The following is a 12,238-nucleotide window of genomic DNA, read 5'->3' on the forward strand; positions in this document are numbered from 1 at the left end:
ACTCTAGAGAGTAAAGGTAATTTCATTTTCCTTGTATGTCTTGTACATATGAAGAAAGTGACAATAAAAGCTGACTTGAAAATCGGACTAAATCAGAAAATAAACCAGAGTGATTGGCTGTACGGAGAGCAGCGACAGAGGAAAATCAGAGTTTATTAAAACCTGCTACCGACCAAGTTAGCTCTGGGGAGATTGTTACTACAGTGAATGAAACAGATTTTGAGGAAACTCTCTATGTTAAATGGAAAAGTCCGAATTTTCAGGTTTAGACAACTTAGAGTTGTCAGTAAACCCGCTTTATGAGACAGAGCCCTGGAGTTTGTGATCCTCCTTTGTTAGGCTATTTATTTCTCAGTCATGCAGCTTGCCTAGGCCAGTTCTTCTTTGTCCTTTGAGTCAAGCCTTCCAGCCTATTTGAATTTGAAATTAGCTTTCTAGTCATTTATTGACCCTGCTTGTTTTTGGACCGTTCCCTTGCTCTGTTTTTTCTACTCCTGCTTACGTTGGATTTTTGGTGTTTGACCCCAGTATATTACAAGAACTTCATTCCACTGTGTCAGGTCACTTAACAGCGAAACTACAAGCAAGTTGAAGTCTGTCGCTCTAATCTCCTTGGTTGTCAAAGCTAATTTTAAATTGTAATCAGCTTTGCTCAAATGTGTACCTTTCCAATCACACTCATTTCTTCTACTGACCTTTGCCTTCCTTGTCTTGGACACAGCACACTGTAAGCACCCAACTTATTTAGCAATGATCATATGCGGAGTATAATCCTTGTAAAGATCGTCAGACTGCTTAAAAACATCAGACTGAGTAGTTTAATCTATATTTTTTTAGGCCATAAAATGCTATTTTGTATGAAAAATATCTTTTCAATGTACGTCTGGCGCCAGCAAGGAGCAGGACGCCTTTTTCCAGCAGCTCCCTTAATTTTTCCTGAGTTTTTGCTATTTTGATCTATCTTTTATTTTTTTGTGTTTTGGTGTGGCTGTCATTTTTAAGATAGATAATTGTCTGACCACTTTTTATATAATATTTTAATGCTGAAAAAAACCACAATTTCCCCATTGTGGGACAATAAAGAGATTTGCTATACTATATTATGCAATATTGCAATTTCAAAAGAAATAGAGTTTTCTTTTAAGCTGTAAGGCATAAAATGATTTTTAAGAAATACATATGAGCATTACTTTTTCTTTTGAATTGCTAACATAATGAGGAAGCACCCTTATACCTTATTCATTCTAAAAAAAAAAAAGTTACTTTCAAATTTGGTATAAAGGAGGATTTAAAAAAGTATATTTTCTTTGCTCAACATTGGGATTCTTTTTATGAATTTATGAGAAAGACTAGTGTTGCTTTGGTGCTCACAAAGTGCTCTAAATACAGGAAGCTTTGGAGCTTAGCATTTTAGAAACCCCAAGCATGTCTTTCGAGTCCCATCTGGGTCTTATTTCCAAGTTTAGAGCTTTTTCAGGCTAAATAGATTGAGGTCATCTTCTATTGATGTTTTAAACACAAAAAGATTTAGAAAAGAATAGGAGAAGGTCTGGATAACCTAAATTGCATTTTAAATCTCATATTTACCCATATACACATATTACCATTAACCTATATCCTGCATTAATAAAATAATTTAAATCAGCATAAAGGTGGCATTGAGGTTGTAATTAAGTTGAACTAAGTCGACCTAAGGTAGATGTCGACTCTGTTTTTGTTGGTTAGGTCTTGTTTTGGAAGTGCTTTGTTTTAGCAGAATGAGTCATAATACTGAGTCATCCAAGAAACACATAAACACCAGACATGAGATGCATTACAAAACTCTTTTATAACTTGTCAGAAATAATTAGCCCCCAAAGATTTTTCAGGATTTATAATGCATTTCTTTAGACCCATATTCTACCTTAGATTACCTCAGTGTAAAAACATTTTGGTAAAGGTTACATCAACTTACTGGCAGCTGGAGGCCACTAAGTAAACAGCAAAGCGTTTACAGTGTTGCTGCTATTATACTTACAGGCAAAAATAAACAACTAGCTAATTTGCACTATTGCTTACTTTAATTTAAATCACAGCTAAATCACTATAATAATTATTTTGTATTTTGACTATGAGTTGAGTGATACAAAATTTCACTGCAGTAAACACTAACCATTAAAAAATCCAGTAACACACTATAAAATTCATAGCAAATCCTACAAATATCAAGAGGTGTCAAAAGTATTCATGTTTCTTACTCAAGTAAAAGTATAAATCCTACTGTTTCAAAATGCTTTTGAAAAAGTAGAGTATCAACTTAAGCTTTTTACTTAAGTTAGAGTGTAAAAGTGCCATTTCTAAAACTACAGTATAAAAGTAAACGTAATACAGCAAACATTTTAAGGGAAGATGCTTTAACCTTATACTGTTTTTGCGTCACTGTATTAAAGGAACATTTTTCTACAATTCAGGATAATAATTTCCTTATACTTAATTTTCTTATGTTTATAACTAATGGTAACAGTGTCAAATTGAACTTTGCATCATCTTGACTATTTGCTATTTACAACTATTTATTGTGGCATGTGGAAAACAACAAGTTGGTGCAGTGCCGATTCCAACCACAAAGAAATGTATCGTCTGGATTAAAAAACTTATTTTGATAGGTTTTATTTTTTTCTAAAATTCCAACAGATCATAACAAAAATGAGCTTAAATGAAACAAAACTAAGAAGTCATTTTGCTTTTTTTATGTAAGGAGTAGAAAGTAAAGATGATTGCAAAAAGAATTTAAGGAGTAGAAGTAAAAGTTGTCTAAAAAATAAATATTCCAGTATAGTATAAAAAGCCAAAATTTCTACTTAAGTAAGGTAACAAAGTATTATTACTTTGTTACTTGAAACCTCTGCCAATATCACAACAGTGGGTGGTTTCTTTGGACGTTATTAATAAATAAAAGTTGACAATCCTCATAAGAGAAGTCATGGTGCCAAATGCTGAGACGGCACTATCAGAAAGGGGCCATCATTTGGTGACCTGACCTGGACCCTCTGCAATAAATCACTCCCAAACCATAACACTTGCAGCTATATACATCACAGCTGGTCTGAGATTCTTCAGCTCAAACGTTCTTCTTTATTTATATCAATATGGCCCCTGTTTAATTTAATCTTAGATTTAATTGGATCTCATCATAGCTCTCTTTGGCAAACCTTAGCTGGGTCGGAGTGTTTTTCCTAGAAAGCAAAGCTTTTCTCTTAGCACACCTTCAATAATAGTTACATTTGTAGTCTCCTTCTGATTGCATGGAAATGTGCTTTCATATCTACCGTAAAAACAAGTTGCTTTATGTTGCGTATGGTGGCACATTATGGTCTTTAATTAACTTTTTTTTTTTTTATCCAGACCTGATGGTATTTCATTAAAGTCACTGAGAAAAGTCAGACTTAGGCTACATTCAGACTGCAGGCCTTGATGCTCAACTCCGATTTAATTTTTTTGTGAAATCCAAATTTTTGCATTGCCATTCACATTTCCAAACATATGCAACTTGTATGTGATCTCCTCTGTGAACTGCAGTCATACAACGCAAGTGTCCTGCATGCGCAGTAGAGGACACAATGAGATCACAAGTAAGCGTGCTCTGTGTTTACTGAAGTAAACTTGAATGTAGTGCCGGAGCGCATCTAGCAATCTTTCCCAACCATAAAACCACAACCTTTTCAAGATGGTTAAATATAAATACTGCTCTCCACATAATCGTCCGCCATGGTTGTTTTTTTTCTTGCAAGACCCAGAATAGTGACCTTTGTCTGGTATTAATGGCTTTCAGGTCGGATGAATGCGACCTGGCCGTTCAGACACAGGTCGCATTTGAAAAGATCAGCTTCGTATCAGATTTTGGACCACATAGCCAAGTTATGAGGTTCCACATATTTTTGACAAAAGTGGAACCTCATACTTTATCAGTAAGGAGTTCCCCAACCTGATGCCTATATGGTTTAAACAGGGTGGGATTCAGTCATCATTGCATGTGGTATTCCAAACATTAGCTGAACTACACATATATATATATTTATATATATTTATATTTATATATATATATTTCAAGCCTTAAGTTAAAAGAGGTTAAACTAAGTAGATTGCTCCCAGGAAAAGAACTGGGAGGGAAGCTCAGAGGCACAAACTTCAAAACAATCCAATCTAGATCCATCTACTGCTAATTATATTGTACTGTGCCGTGTAATTTTGATTATTATTAACATATTAACATTTATTTAGCTATATATATGAATTTATTTGATTGAATTTTAACGTTGATCATGTCACCTTTGCCACTCACAATATGGCAGCTAGGCGTCGTTAAGTCAGTAGTCTTATTTTGAAATTACAGACCCGGAAACTTACCATTATTTTTTTTTTTCTTTTTCCTCTTTCCTCTTCTGTACATAGGAGATTCCACTATGGCTCAAAAAGTCCAGAAACTTGTAGCTAAAGTTCCCACACTTCTGAGTGGTAAGTGAACGCAGCTGTCTATTAACAGGTATGCGATTAATTAAAGCATAGAAGGAGGAGGGTAGGGTCTGCGTTGTTACAGTTTGTTACACCTGCACAGGTTCTCTGGGTGACCTCTGCTTGCCTTCACCTCATGTTTAAAAGTAGATAACTCTGCTGCAGGTTTTTGCAGGTTATGTTTCGATTATTACTGAATAAACAACTCTATCGCGTTTTACCTCTGTAATTAAACTAGTGTGTGTTTTTAATTGCAGCCGCTGTCACATACTCCAAACCTCGGCTTGCGACCTTCTGGTACTACGCCCGGGTGGAGCTGATCCCTCCGTCCCCTGCTGAGGTCCCCAAAGCCATAGAGGCCGCCAAGGGTCTGATCAGGAGCTATCAGACAGGACGCCTCACACAGATCACAGTTAAAGTAAGTGCTAAAAGAAACATCCCAAAACCTTTAATGAAATGGATTTAATAAAGATGTTCTCCAAAGCTCACTGTAACTTATTCATCTAGTAGAATTAAAGGACTTTAAATGTATTAGTTTTTTCTACGCATATTTTTATCACTACTGTAATGGGGACTGGCTAATGGGGATCCTTAATAAAATTACAAAATTACTACTGTCAGTAACTCCAGAAGTCACTGTAAATATGTTTGTAGTCAGTAGATTGAGGTTAGCATTGCAGGATTCAAAAACCTATTTACATATTGCATACTTTGGAGATGGCCAAATAATTCACAGGTGACTAGTGACAATGTTTTTTAATAACCTGTTCTGGGAGCAAACAATATATGGTTCTTAATATAAAGCATGGGATTAATGATTAGACGAGTCACCATGACAACAGACAACAGGAAGTGCCTTTTTCACCCTAGTGGAACTACAGATTTTAATCCAGAAATGCAGAGAAAAAGCGCTACAGCTACAAAGGAGAGGAAAGTGATGAAGGAGAAGATTGTTGCTTGAAATAATGCATAAGTTTATATGAAGTTGGCTATTTTTACATTTATTAAAAGCACTCCTCTCCATTCTTCCATTTGTAGATCATTAAAATAGGATTCTTCCTCCTAGACCTGTAATAATATATTTTCTAAATTACATTTTTGTTGCAGAAACAGATTTTTAAAAAGTAAAAGAAAATATATACTAGTAAGAATTAAGTTATATATATCAAGAAATGTTTACACATTTTAATTGGCCATTCTGACATTTATCAGCTTGACTGAAATTTTATCTGAAAAAAATGTTTTCATAGTTAAAATAATACAAATGCTGACAAGTAGTAAGAATATGGAGATCTGAAATTCCTTTATAGACATTCAGAATGTTTATTCTAGATGTGGAGAATGTAATTTTGCTTGAAATGGTCATTTAGACAAAGAAAGTTTTTTTTTAGGTATCAGGAATACATATTCAGTAAAACTAGTACAGATCATAACGGCTTGCCATAGTTGTTACAGTAAAAATATTACGTTATTATTTCTTGAATGGTAGTAGATCAATGTCTCTATTTAGGTGAAATCTTCTGGCAGCAGGTGAGTATGAAGAATAAAAACGTTCTAGTATATAGAACATTTTGTACACAATAAAGTGGCTGTTGGCTGACAAATGGCCATAATAAGCGGCTATCAAGCCCAAAGAATGGATACAGATTATGCCAGTAGGCTCATTAAATTGTTATAATCGAGTGAATCCTAATCCTAAAGTAATTCCTCTTTTCCCATGGAATTATTGAATCTATATATGTGTAATCTGACAATAACTTCAGCAGTTCTTCATGTACTGTAAATATAACTACATAAAAAAAAAATTATCCGCATCTCACTCATATTAAACAAAACCAAAAACAAGTAATCTCATGCCCTGTCAACTGATTTGTAGAATCCTCTCCCTATAAATATTTAACTCTCTGTGAAAAAGTGCAGATCATTTCTTAACAAGAACCTCATCAGACATGCAATGTTTGTTTTTAAAACCTAATGTGTGTAACAGACCTAGTGACTTATATATATATATATATATATATATATTATTATTTTTTTTTTTTTATGCACAAAACTACGAAAAAAATGTGACTAAATCAGGAAATAAAACAGCGTAATTGGCTGTAAGGAGAGTGGAGACAGAAGGCACTCCGAGTTTACTGTGGAGAACCTGACCAGGTTGGCTCTGGGGAGAATGTTACCACGGTGACTGAAACAGAGGTTGAGCAAACTCTTTTTGTGAACCAGAGAAGTCAGAGTTTCCCTGTTTTCAAATTTAGACAACTTAAGAGTTTTTGGTAATCCTTGTTTGTGACATGGAGCCCTGACGTTCCAGAAAGGTTTGTGAAAAAATGAATTTCTTGAAGAGATAACAGTAATATATTATTAACTATGAAGGAGCAAAGAATATTCAACCACCTCGAGCCTATTTGATATTGCATAACAAGTAGCGCAAAAAAATAAATCATATTTCTCTTAAACCACCCAAACAAAAGAGAAACAAATAATAACCTTACAATAACAACAATAATAATAACACAAATGTTTTGCTTTTTGAAGAATGGGCCTGTATTGAAGCACTGTTGTTTTTCCAACTAAAAATGTTTTTCTTTGCTCTGCTTTAGGATGCCTTGAGGAATGGACTGGTGACCACTGAGGTGCTGATGTGGTTCTTTATTGGAGAGTGCATTGGCAAAGGGGGCCTGATCGGATATGATGTCTAATGAATGAATTTCCTGTTAACTGACTTCTGAATGTACTATTGTCAACAAATTCCACCTCATTTTCAAATAAAATCATGGAATCAGTCTTGGGTTTTTACTTTCATTACATGTTTGGCTACACTGTCTTTACAGAAGATTTACAAAATAAAGTACAGAAAAACAAAAACCAAAAGGAGCAGCTTACGTTTGGAAAATATCAGGTTTACAAACATTATCTTCATTGACATCTCTTTAGAGCTGTAATAAAACAGCTTGCATCAAATAAAATAGATTTTACTGCTATGTAATGATGGACATCTCCTCTCGTTCTCGACTCTCAGACATTGCTTTTACAACGTCTCCCAGGTATCCGTAGAAAGCATGCCGCAAATCCTCTGGCTGTTCTTCCAGGTTGGAGTGAATTAATGGCAGCCTGCTCAGATTTGGTGCTGGAACATTAAAAGAAGAACACCCATTAGTCCAGAAAACACCCAATAAGATGGGGAATAGTGTGAGAAGGATTACCTAAAGGCAGTCGACCACCTTCTACCTCACTCCCAGGCTTGTGGTGAGCTATTAGTAAACACTGGCTATCCTGCAAACTTTGGGTGGAGATGAACATGGCATGCCACGTCTCGATTTCTTTAAGGTGACTTGGAACATCAGGGTTGAAAATGATCACCACCCCACTGCTGTCCTTTATAATTGCGGGCCAGCAGGATTCAAACCTGCAAAATAAAATTAATTGGTAAGTTTCATGTTGAGAAAAAAAATGTATTGTCATGGTAAGATTTAAACAGGTCGACTAACTTAAAATCCCCTGAACAGTCCCAGAGTTCAACCTCACAAGTCTTGTCATGGCTGCCCTCAGGATGGGCTTCAAATTCGAGGATCCTAGAGAGAGAAGAAAGCAGCTTTACTTACCATAGTTAAGTTGGGTTCAGTAATGAATCTGAATTTAAACAAACACATGTGTCCAACTTCTCAGGTAGTTTAATATAAATATATAACATTATGTTTGTTTCTATAAGGTGGTATTAACAGTTCAGAGTGTCTAAAGTGTTGTATTACATCTGATACTCTACATTTAAAACTAGAATTTTGTACCTGACTCCTCGAGTTGGTCTGTATTCCCCGCCCACGTCTTCTCTTGTGTCCGAAAGAAAGTTTGCAAGAACAGTTTTTCCACTCTGAAAAAGAGGCAGGTAGGAGACTTTAAAGAAATTAGAATAAATTAGGCAACAATAAAACTCTATAATGCTACTTTGTTTGCCATATGTAGCCAAGTAGAAATGCATTGAAGAACCTGACCTGCTGAAAGTAACATAGATTTAGGTTTTCTTTCTCAATATTAGGTATAGGTATTAGGTATAATTGCAGAATTTCTCATTTATTTGTATGTGTCAAAAACAACTTTAAAATAGCAGTGTAAGTGTTATTAAAGGAGAAAGTGAATCATATAGTCCTGAGCAGCTCCTTTAGTCAGAGACTTAGACACCCTGTCTGTAAGAAGGAGCGCTACCGCAGGTCATTTATTCCTGCTGCCGCCAGACTCTATAATAATGCACTATAACCACAATAACTCCTGTAAAAACCACTGTGCAGCTACATTATAGTTTTTTTGTTTTTTATTTATTGACTGTGCAATATTCTGTGCAATATGCTGAATGTGCAATATATGTGAATAGAATAGTCATACCACTACCTCACCATTGCTCCTTACCTACTACACTTTAACGTAAAAGTAAATCCACCTGTATATCCATAGCCATCCGGATTGTACATATTTTTATTTCTTATTTCTTTATTTATTTTTATTTTGTTTTTCATTGTGTGCGATACAGGTACACTTGCACCTTAATCCTTATTTACCTTGTTATACTGTATATACCTGGATATACTGTATATATATATATATATTGTTTATTGTTTATTCTTAATGCACCTTTTCCTCCTTGTTTTCACCTTCTTTGACTTCTATGCCAATATGTGACAAGTGAATTTCACCGCTGTGAGATCAATAAAGCTCATCTAATCTAATCTATAGAAAAAGCTTTCCTATTTATGTACTCAGAACTTTTTTTTTTTTTTTTACATAACTCACAAAGAACTCCCATCTGAAAAAAATATAGATATTTTTGCTGGTGTGGTTATGCAAAATCGGGTCGTTACCATTTGATGCATTACATAAACAGTAAAAAAAAAAAAAAGGTAATTTTGATATTCAATCTGTTGATCAACGGTTAAAGCCGACAGACAACAGCATTTAAAGTGGTTTTTACCAGGTGTATTGCAGAGAAAATACTTAATGCAAACGTGCTACTTTTTCCATGGCTGTGCATACAAACATCAAACAGATTTATAACATAATTTAGACAACTCTAAAGCTACAGAAAGCATCAGTCTTACCTCGTTAGGACCAACGAAGAGAATTTTTGCTTTAAACATTTTCACCACACGGGCATTAGCCTGTTTAGCTAGCTTACTACAGTGAAGCCCCAGCAACCCAAGGCCACTATACAAAAGGTAAATGCTTTAACTATGATAAATATAAGAAGCTTTTTCAGTTTAAACGGGATAAAACCTAATTAGCTTCGTAGCTGTTATAGGCGCTGTATAGATAGAGTAAACTTCCGCTTCGTTTCTATGGTTTCATCCAACCCCTTTTACCTCTCACGTTAATTGGCTGTTCAGGACTACACTTAAATTTAGTCCCGCCCCTTTTCCTGTCTAAAGCTCCAATAAGGTTCCGGTAAATGTTTTGCGTCTTACGTTGCATGAAAGCCAGCCAATCAGCCTTGGGTATGGCGAAGAAGCGTTTTGTAGTAAGAGGCGTCGATAACAACAGAGACAAAACGAAACAATGAGTAATTTTTAAGCTTTTAAAGCGAAAATTAGTATGGAACCATGTTTAGATTACCTAAGAAGAATACATGTGTTAGTGGTACTGCTAATGTGTTTAAGCTAACCAGCGTTTAGTCAGTGCATCGAAAAGTCTAGCAGCTGCAGGACCTCATCTGTTGCTATGTGTCGACCTTAGCGTCTGAGCTGGAACAAGTCACAATATCAAGGGTAAGGTTATTAACCGCATATTAGCAATGATGAAGTTCGTATAATAGCTGTATATTCTGCTTTAGCACTGACTTAGACATATTTATTTTGTCAGTTTATATACACAAGTGTAAACAAAAAGAAATGTTGTTAAGAACAGCTCTCTAGACAATTAATTTTTTTTTCAAGTGCAACCTTGAAAAATAGATGCATAAAAACAGTAATATAAACACATGACTTTATATTTACAACTCTAACATTTCAGTTTTTTATTATTGTTTTTATAATAAAATATAATAAACATAATAAAATACAACAAAATAACCCATTTTACATAACAGGTGGCTATGACTGGTGTTGTATTGTTTTAGTTTTTAATTTCAGGTATGTCTCCGGAGGGCAAACCCCAAAGTCCCCCTCTTGGTTTCAGCCCCACAGGGGAGGATTTTCCTCTGAGTCGTGGTGAACTAGAAAGCAGTGTTGTGCCAAAAGACAAACTGGCACACAGTGTATGGGCAAGAGCTGGGTCTGGGTGAGGCTATAAACAGCATGTACAGAAAAAATATACAAAAAAATGTAAAGGACTGTCAGATTCCTAAAGGTTTTCTCTCTTTTTCACCTCATTTTATTTTAGCCATGAATATGTCAGCAATGGGAAGAGGCCTTTTCTGACAGTCCTAGTTGATGCAGAAGCTGCTGCAAGCGCTGCAGCAATACAGCTTGTAGCTTTCAAAGATGCAATGGAAGATGAATTTGTGGTACGGTTCTTGTACGCTACTTTTTATAGCATCTGCCAAGCATCTGTCATTTTCTTTGAACAAGGTTGTTTGTGACTTGTGTCATTTTAGGGCTCTGGGAGGTCTACTAAAGACAAAAGCCAAATTGTACGACAGAAAGGGCTTTTGCTGGAAAAGTTGGAAGAATTTAAACGGCTAAATAAATCAGTACGACAGAAGCTGAAACAACTCCAAGATGCAGAGGTTAATACTTTATTTTTTTTATTATTACAATTTTCTAGTACTTAGTTTTACTTTTCTAAAGTCAAAACAGCAAAAAGAAAATGCAGACAATTTTTATTCATAGATTTTTGTCAAATTATATTTACGCTACCTTGTTTGCCTTATAGATATATCGAATTGATGCTGACAGAAAGATGGACACCTTACTGAAAAGAATCAGAAAGGCTGAAAGTGAAAATGAGGTAACCCCTTTCTTTGTTTCCTTTAGAAAAAACACATTGTAAATAAGGTGTAAGGATGAAAAAAAAAATGATAGAATTGTCTTTATTTTGTCCCATAAGCATTTAAAAAAAGATCTTAATGAGACCGAGCTGAGGATTGAGAAAATGATGGATATGAGGAAGGAAGAGCAGGTAAGCACAACTCTTGGTATCATACAAATTCTTCAGAGAAAGCTTGGGCCAGTTGCAGGTTTCAAGTTATACCAAGGGTTTAAAACTTCATGGTTTCAAAACCTTTAAAACTTTTAGTGGCACTGTCACTTAGAGAGTGAGGAAAAGAGAAAACAGATTTTTCTCAGCACTGCTCTCCCAATCTGTTCACTGATGCGCAATGTTGGTCAACATGATTATAGAAGGCTACTGCACTTTTCTTTTGTTTTAAATAAAAAAAATAAAAAAAAAAGCTTTCCATACATTTTGGTTGAAAAACATATCAAGGTAATGTTGTTTTTAAAACTTTGATTTGTGCAGAATGAGCTGCATTTTCTGCACAAGAATCAACTGAAGGTTGTCTACCCAAGCAGATAACTCGGAATGATCAACTTTTAATACTAGATGTTACTATGTAAACGACAAAATGGCCAAAAGTTCACAAGAATGACAGTCATGTTTGTGTGTCTCTATAAGCAGGTTTTATGTGGCAGCTTTAGTCCATGTATCTAAATTAATCCTGTAAATATTGTAATGATCAAATCGAAATAATTGGTGCTTATGTTTTAGATCACAAGTTAAAACAATATTATACATTTTGTAGCTGTTTTTGTAAATGTATATA

At 35.0% G+C, this 12,238-nt stretch overlaps 3 protein-coding genes across 4 annotated transcripts in view; 2 read left to right on the forward strand and 1 right to left on the reverse strand.

Annotated features, from left to right (window-relative positions):
* The first annotated feature begins 4,394 nt into the window (after positions 1–4,394).
* LOC107081680 (ATP synthase subunit g, mitochondrial-like) lies at positions 4,395–7,278 on the forward strand. Its single transcript, XM_015369871.1, has 3 exons — positions 4,395–4,494; positions 4,749–4,909; positions 7,095–7,278. Exons 1-3 carry the CDS (start codon positions 4,443–4,445, stop codon positions 7,191–7,193), a joined length of 312 nt encoding a protein of 103 aa, XP_015225357.1. The 5' UTR covers positions 4,395–4,442; the 3' UTR covers positions 7,194–7,278.
* On the reverse strand, positions 7,178–9,794 carry ift22 (intraflagellar transport 22). The gene is made up of 5 exons (XM_015369870.1): positions 9,582–9,794; positions 8,280–8,362; positions 7,983–8,066; positions 7,698–7,900; positions 7,178–7,621 (listed from the first exon to the last, which is right to left on the reverse strand). Exons 1-5 carry the CDS (start codon positions 9,618–9,620, stop codon positions 7,473–7,475), a joined length of 558 nt encoding a protein of 185 aa, XP_015225356.1. The 5' UTR covers positions 9,621–9,794; the 3' UTR covers positions 7,178–7,472.
* A 191-nt stretch (positions 9,795–9,985) lies between these two features.
* The window catches only part of odf2l (outer dense fiber of sperm tails 2-like), an 11,061-nt gene continuing 8,808 nt past the window's right edge, over positions 9,986–12,238 (forward strand). Inside the window, exons 1-6 of one of the 2 annotated variants that reach the window (XM_015369853.1) lie at positions 9,986–10,244; positions 10,595–10,755; positions 10,858–10,981; positions 11,072–11,203; positions 11,350–11,424; positions 11,524–11,595. In XM_015369853.1, coding sequence (XP_015225339.1) covers positions 10,610–10,755; positions 10,858–10,981; positions 11,072–11,203; positions 11,350–11,424; positions 11,524–11,595 — 549 coding nt within the window. In that variant the 5' untranslated portion in view covers positions 9,986–10,244; positions 10,595–10,609. Of the gene's footprint in view, positions 10,245–10,590; positions 10,756–10,857; positions 10,982–11,071; positions 11,204–11,349; positions 11,425–11,523; positions 11,596–12,238 lie in introns of both variants that reach the window. The other variant, XM_015369852.1, reaches the window with a different exon arrangement.

Source organism: Cyprinodon variegatus, unplaced genomic scaffold, assembly GCF_000732505.1.
Source record: "Cyprinodon variegatus isolate N-32 unplaced genomic scaffold, C_variegatus-1.0 Scaffold39, whole genome shotgun sequence".
Taxonomy (NCBI): Eukaryota; Metazoa; Chordata; class Actinopteri; order Cyprinodontiformes; family Cyprinodontidae; genus Cyprinodon; species Cyprinodon variegatus.

What these genes read in the sequence shown, in the direction of transcription:
- ift22 (XM_015369870.1), bottom strand. Translation starts at nt 9,620, where the DNA reads ATGTTTAAAGCAAAAATTCTCTTCGTTGGTCCTAACGAG. An exon ending in TCTTCGTTGGTCCTAACGAG is followed by an intron (nt 8,363 to 9,581) that starts GTAAGACTGATG and finishes CCTCTTTTTCAG; the next exon opens with AGTGGAAAAACTGTTCTTGC. An exon ending in AGGTGGTCGACTGCCTTTAG is followed by an intron (nt 7,622 to 7,697) that starts GTAATCCTTCTC and finishes TTAATGTTCCAG; the next exon opens with CACCAAATCTGAGCAGGCTG.
- LOC107081680 (XM_015369871.1), top strand. Translation starts at nt 4,443, where the DNA reads ATGGCTCAAAAAGTCCAGAAACTTGTAGCTAAAGTTCCCACACTTCTG. An exon ending in AGTTCCCACACTTCTGAGTG is followed by an intron (nt 4,495 to 4,748) that starts GTAAGTGAACGC and finishes TTTTAATTGCAG; the next exon opens with CCGCTGTCACATACTCCAAA. An exon ending in TCACACAGATCACAGTTAAA is followed by an intron (nt 4,910 to 7,094) that starts GTAAGTGCTAAA and finishes GCTCTGCTTTAG; the next exon opens with GATGCCTTGAGGAATGGACT.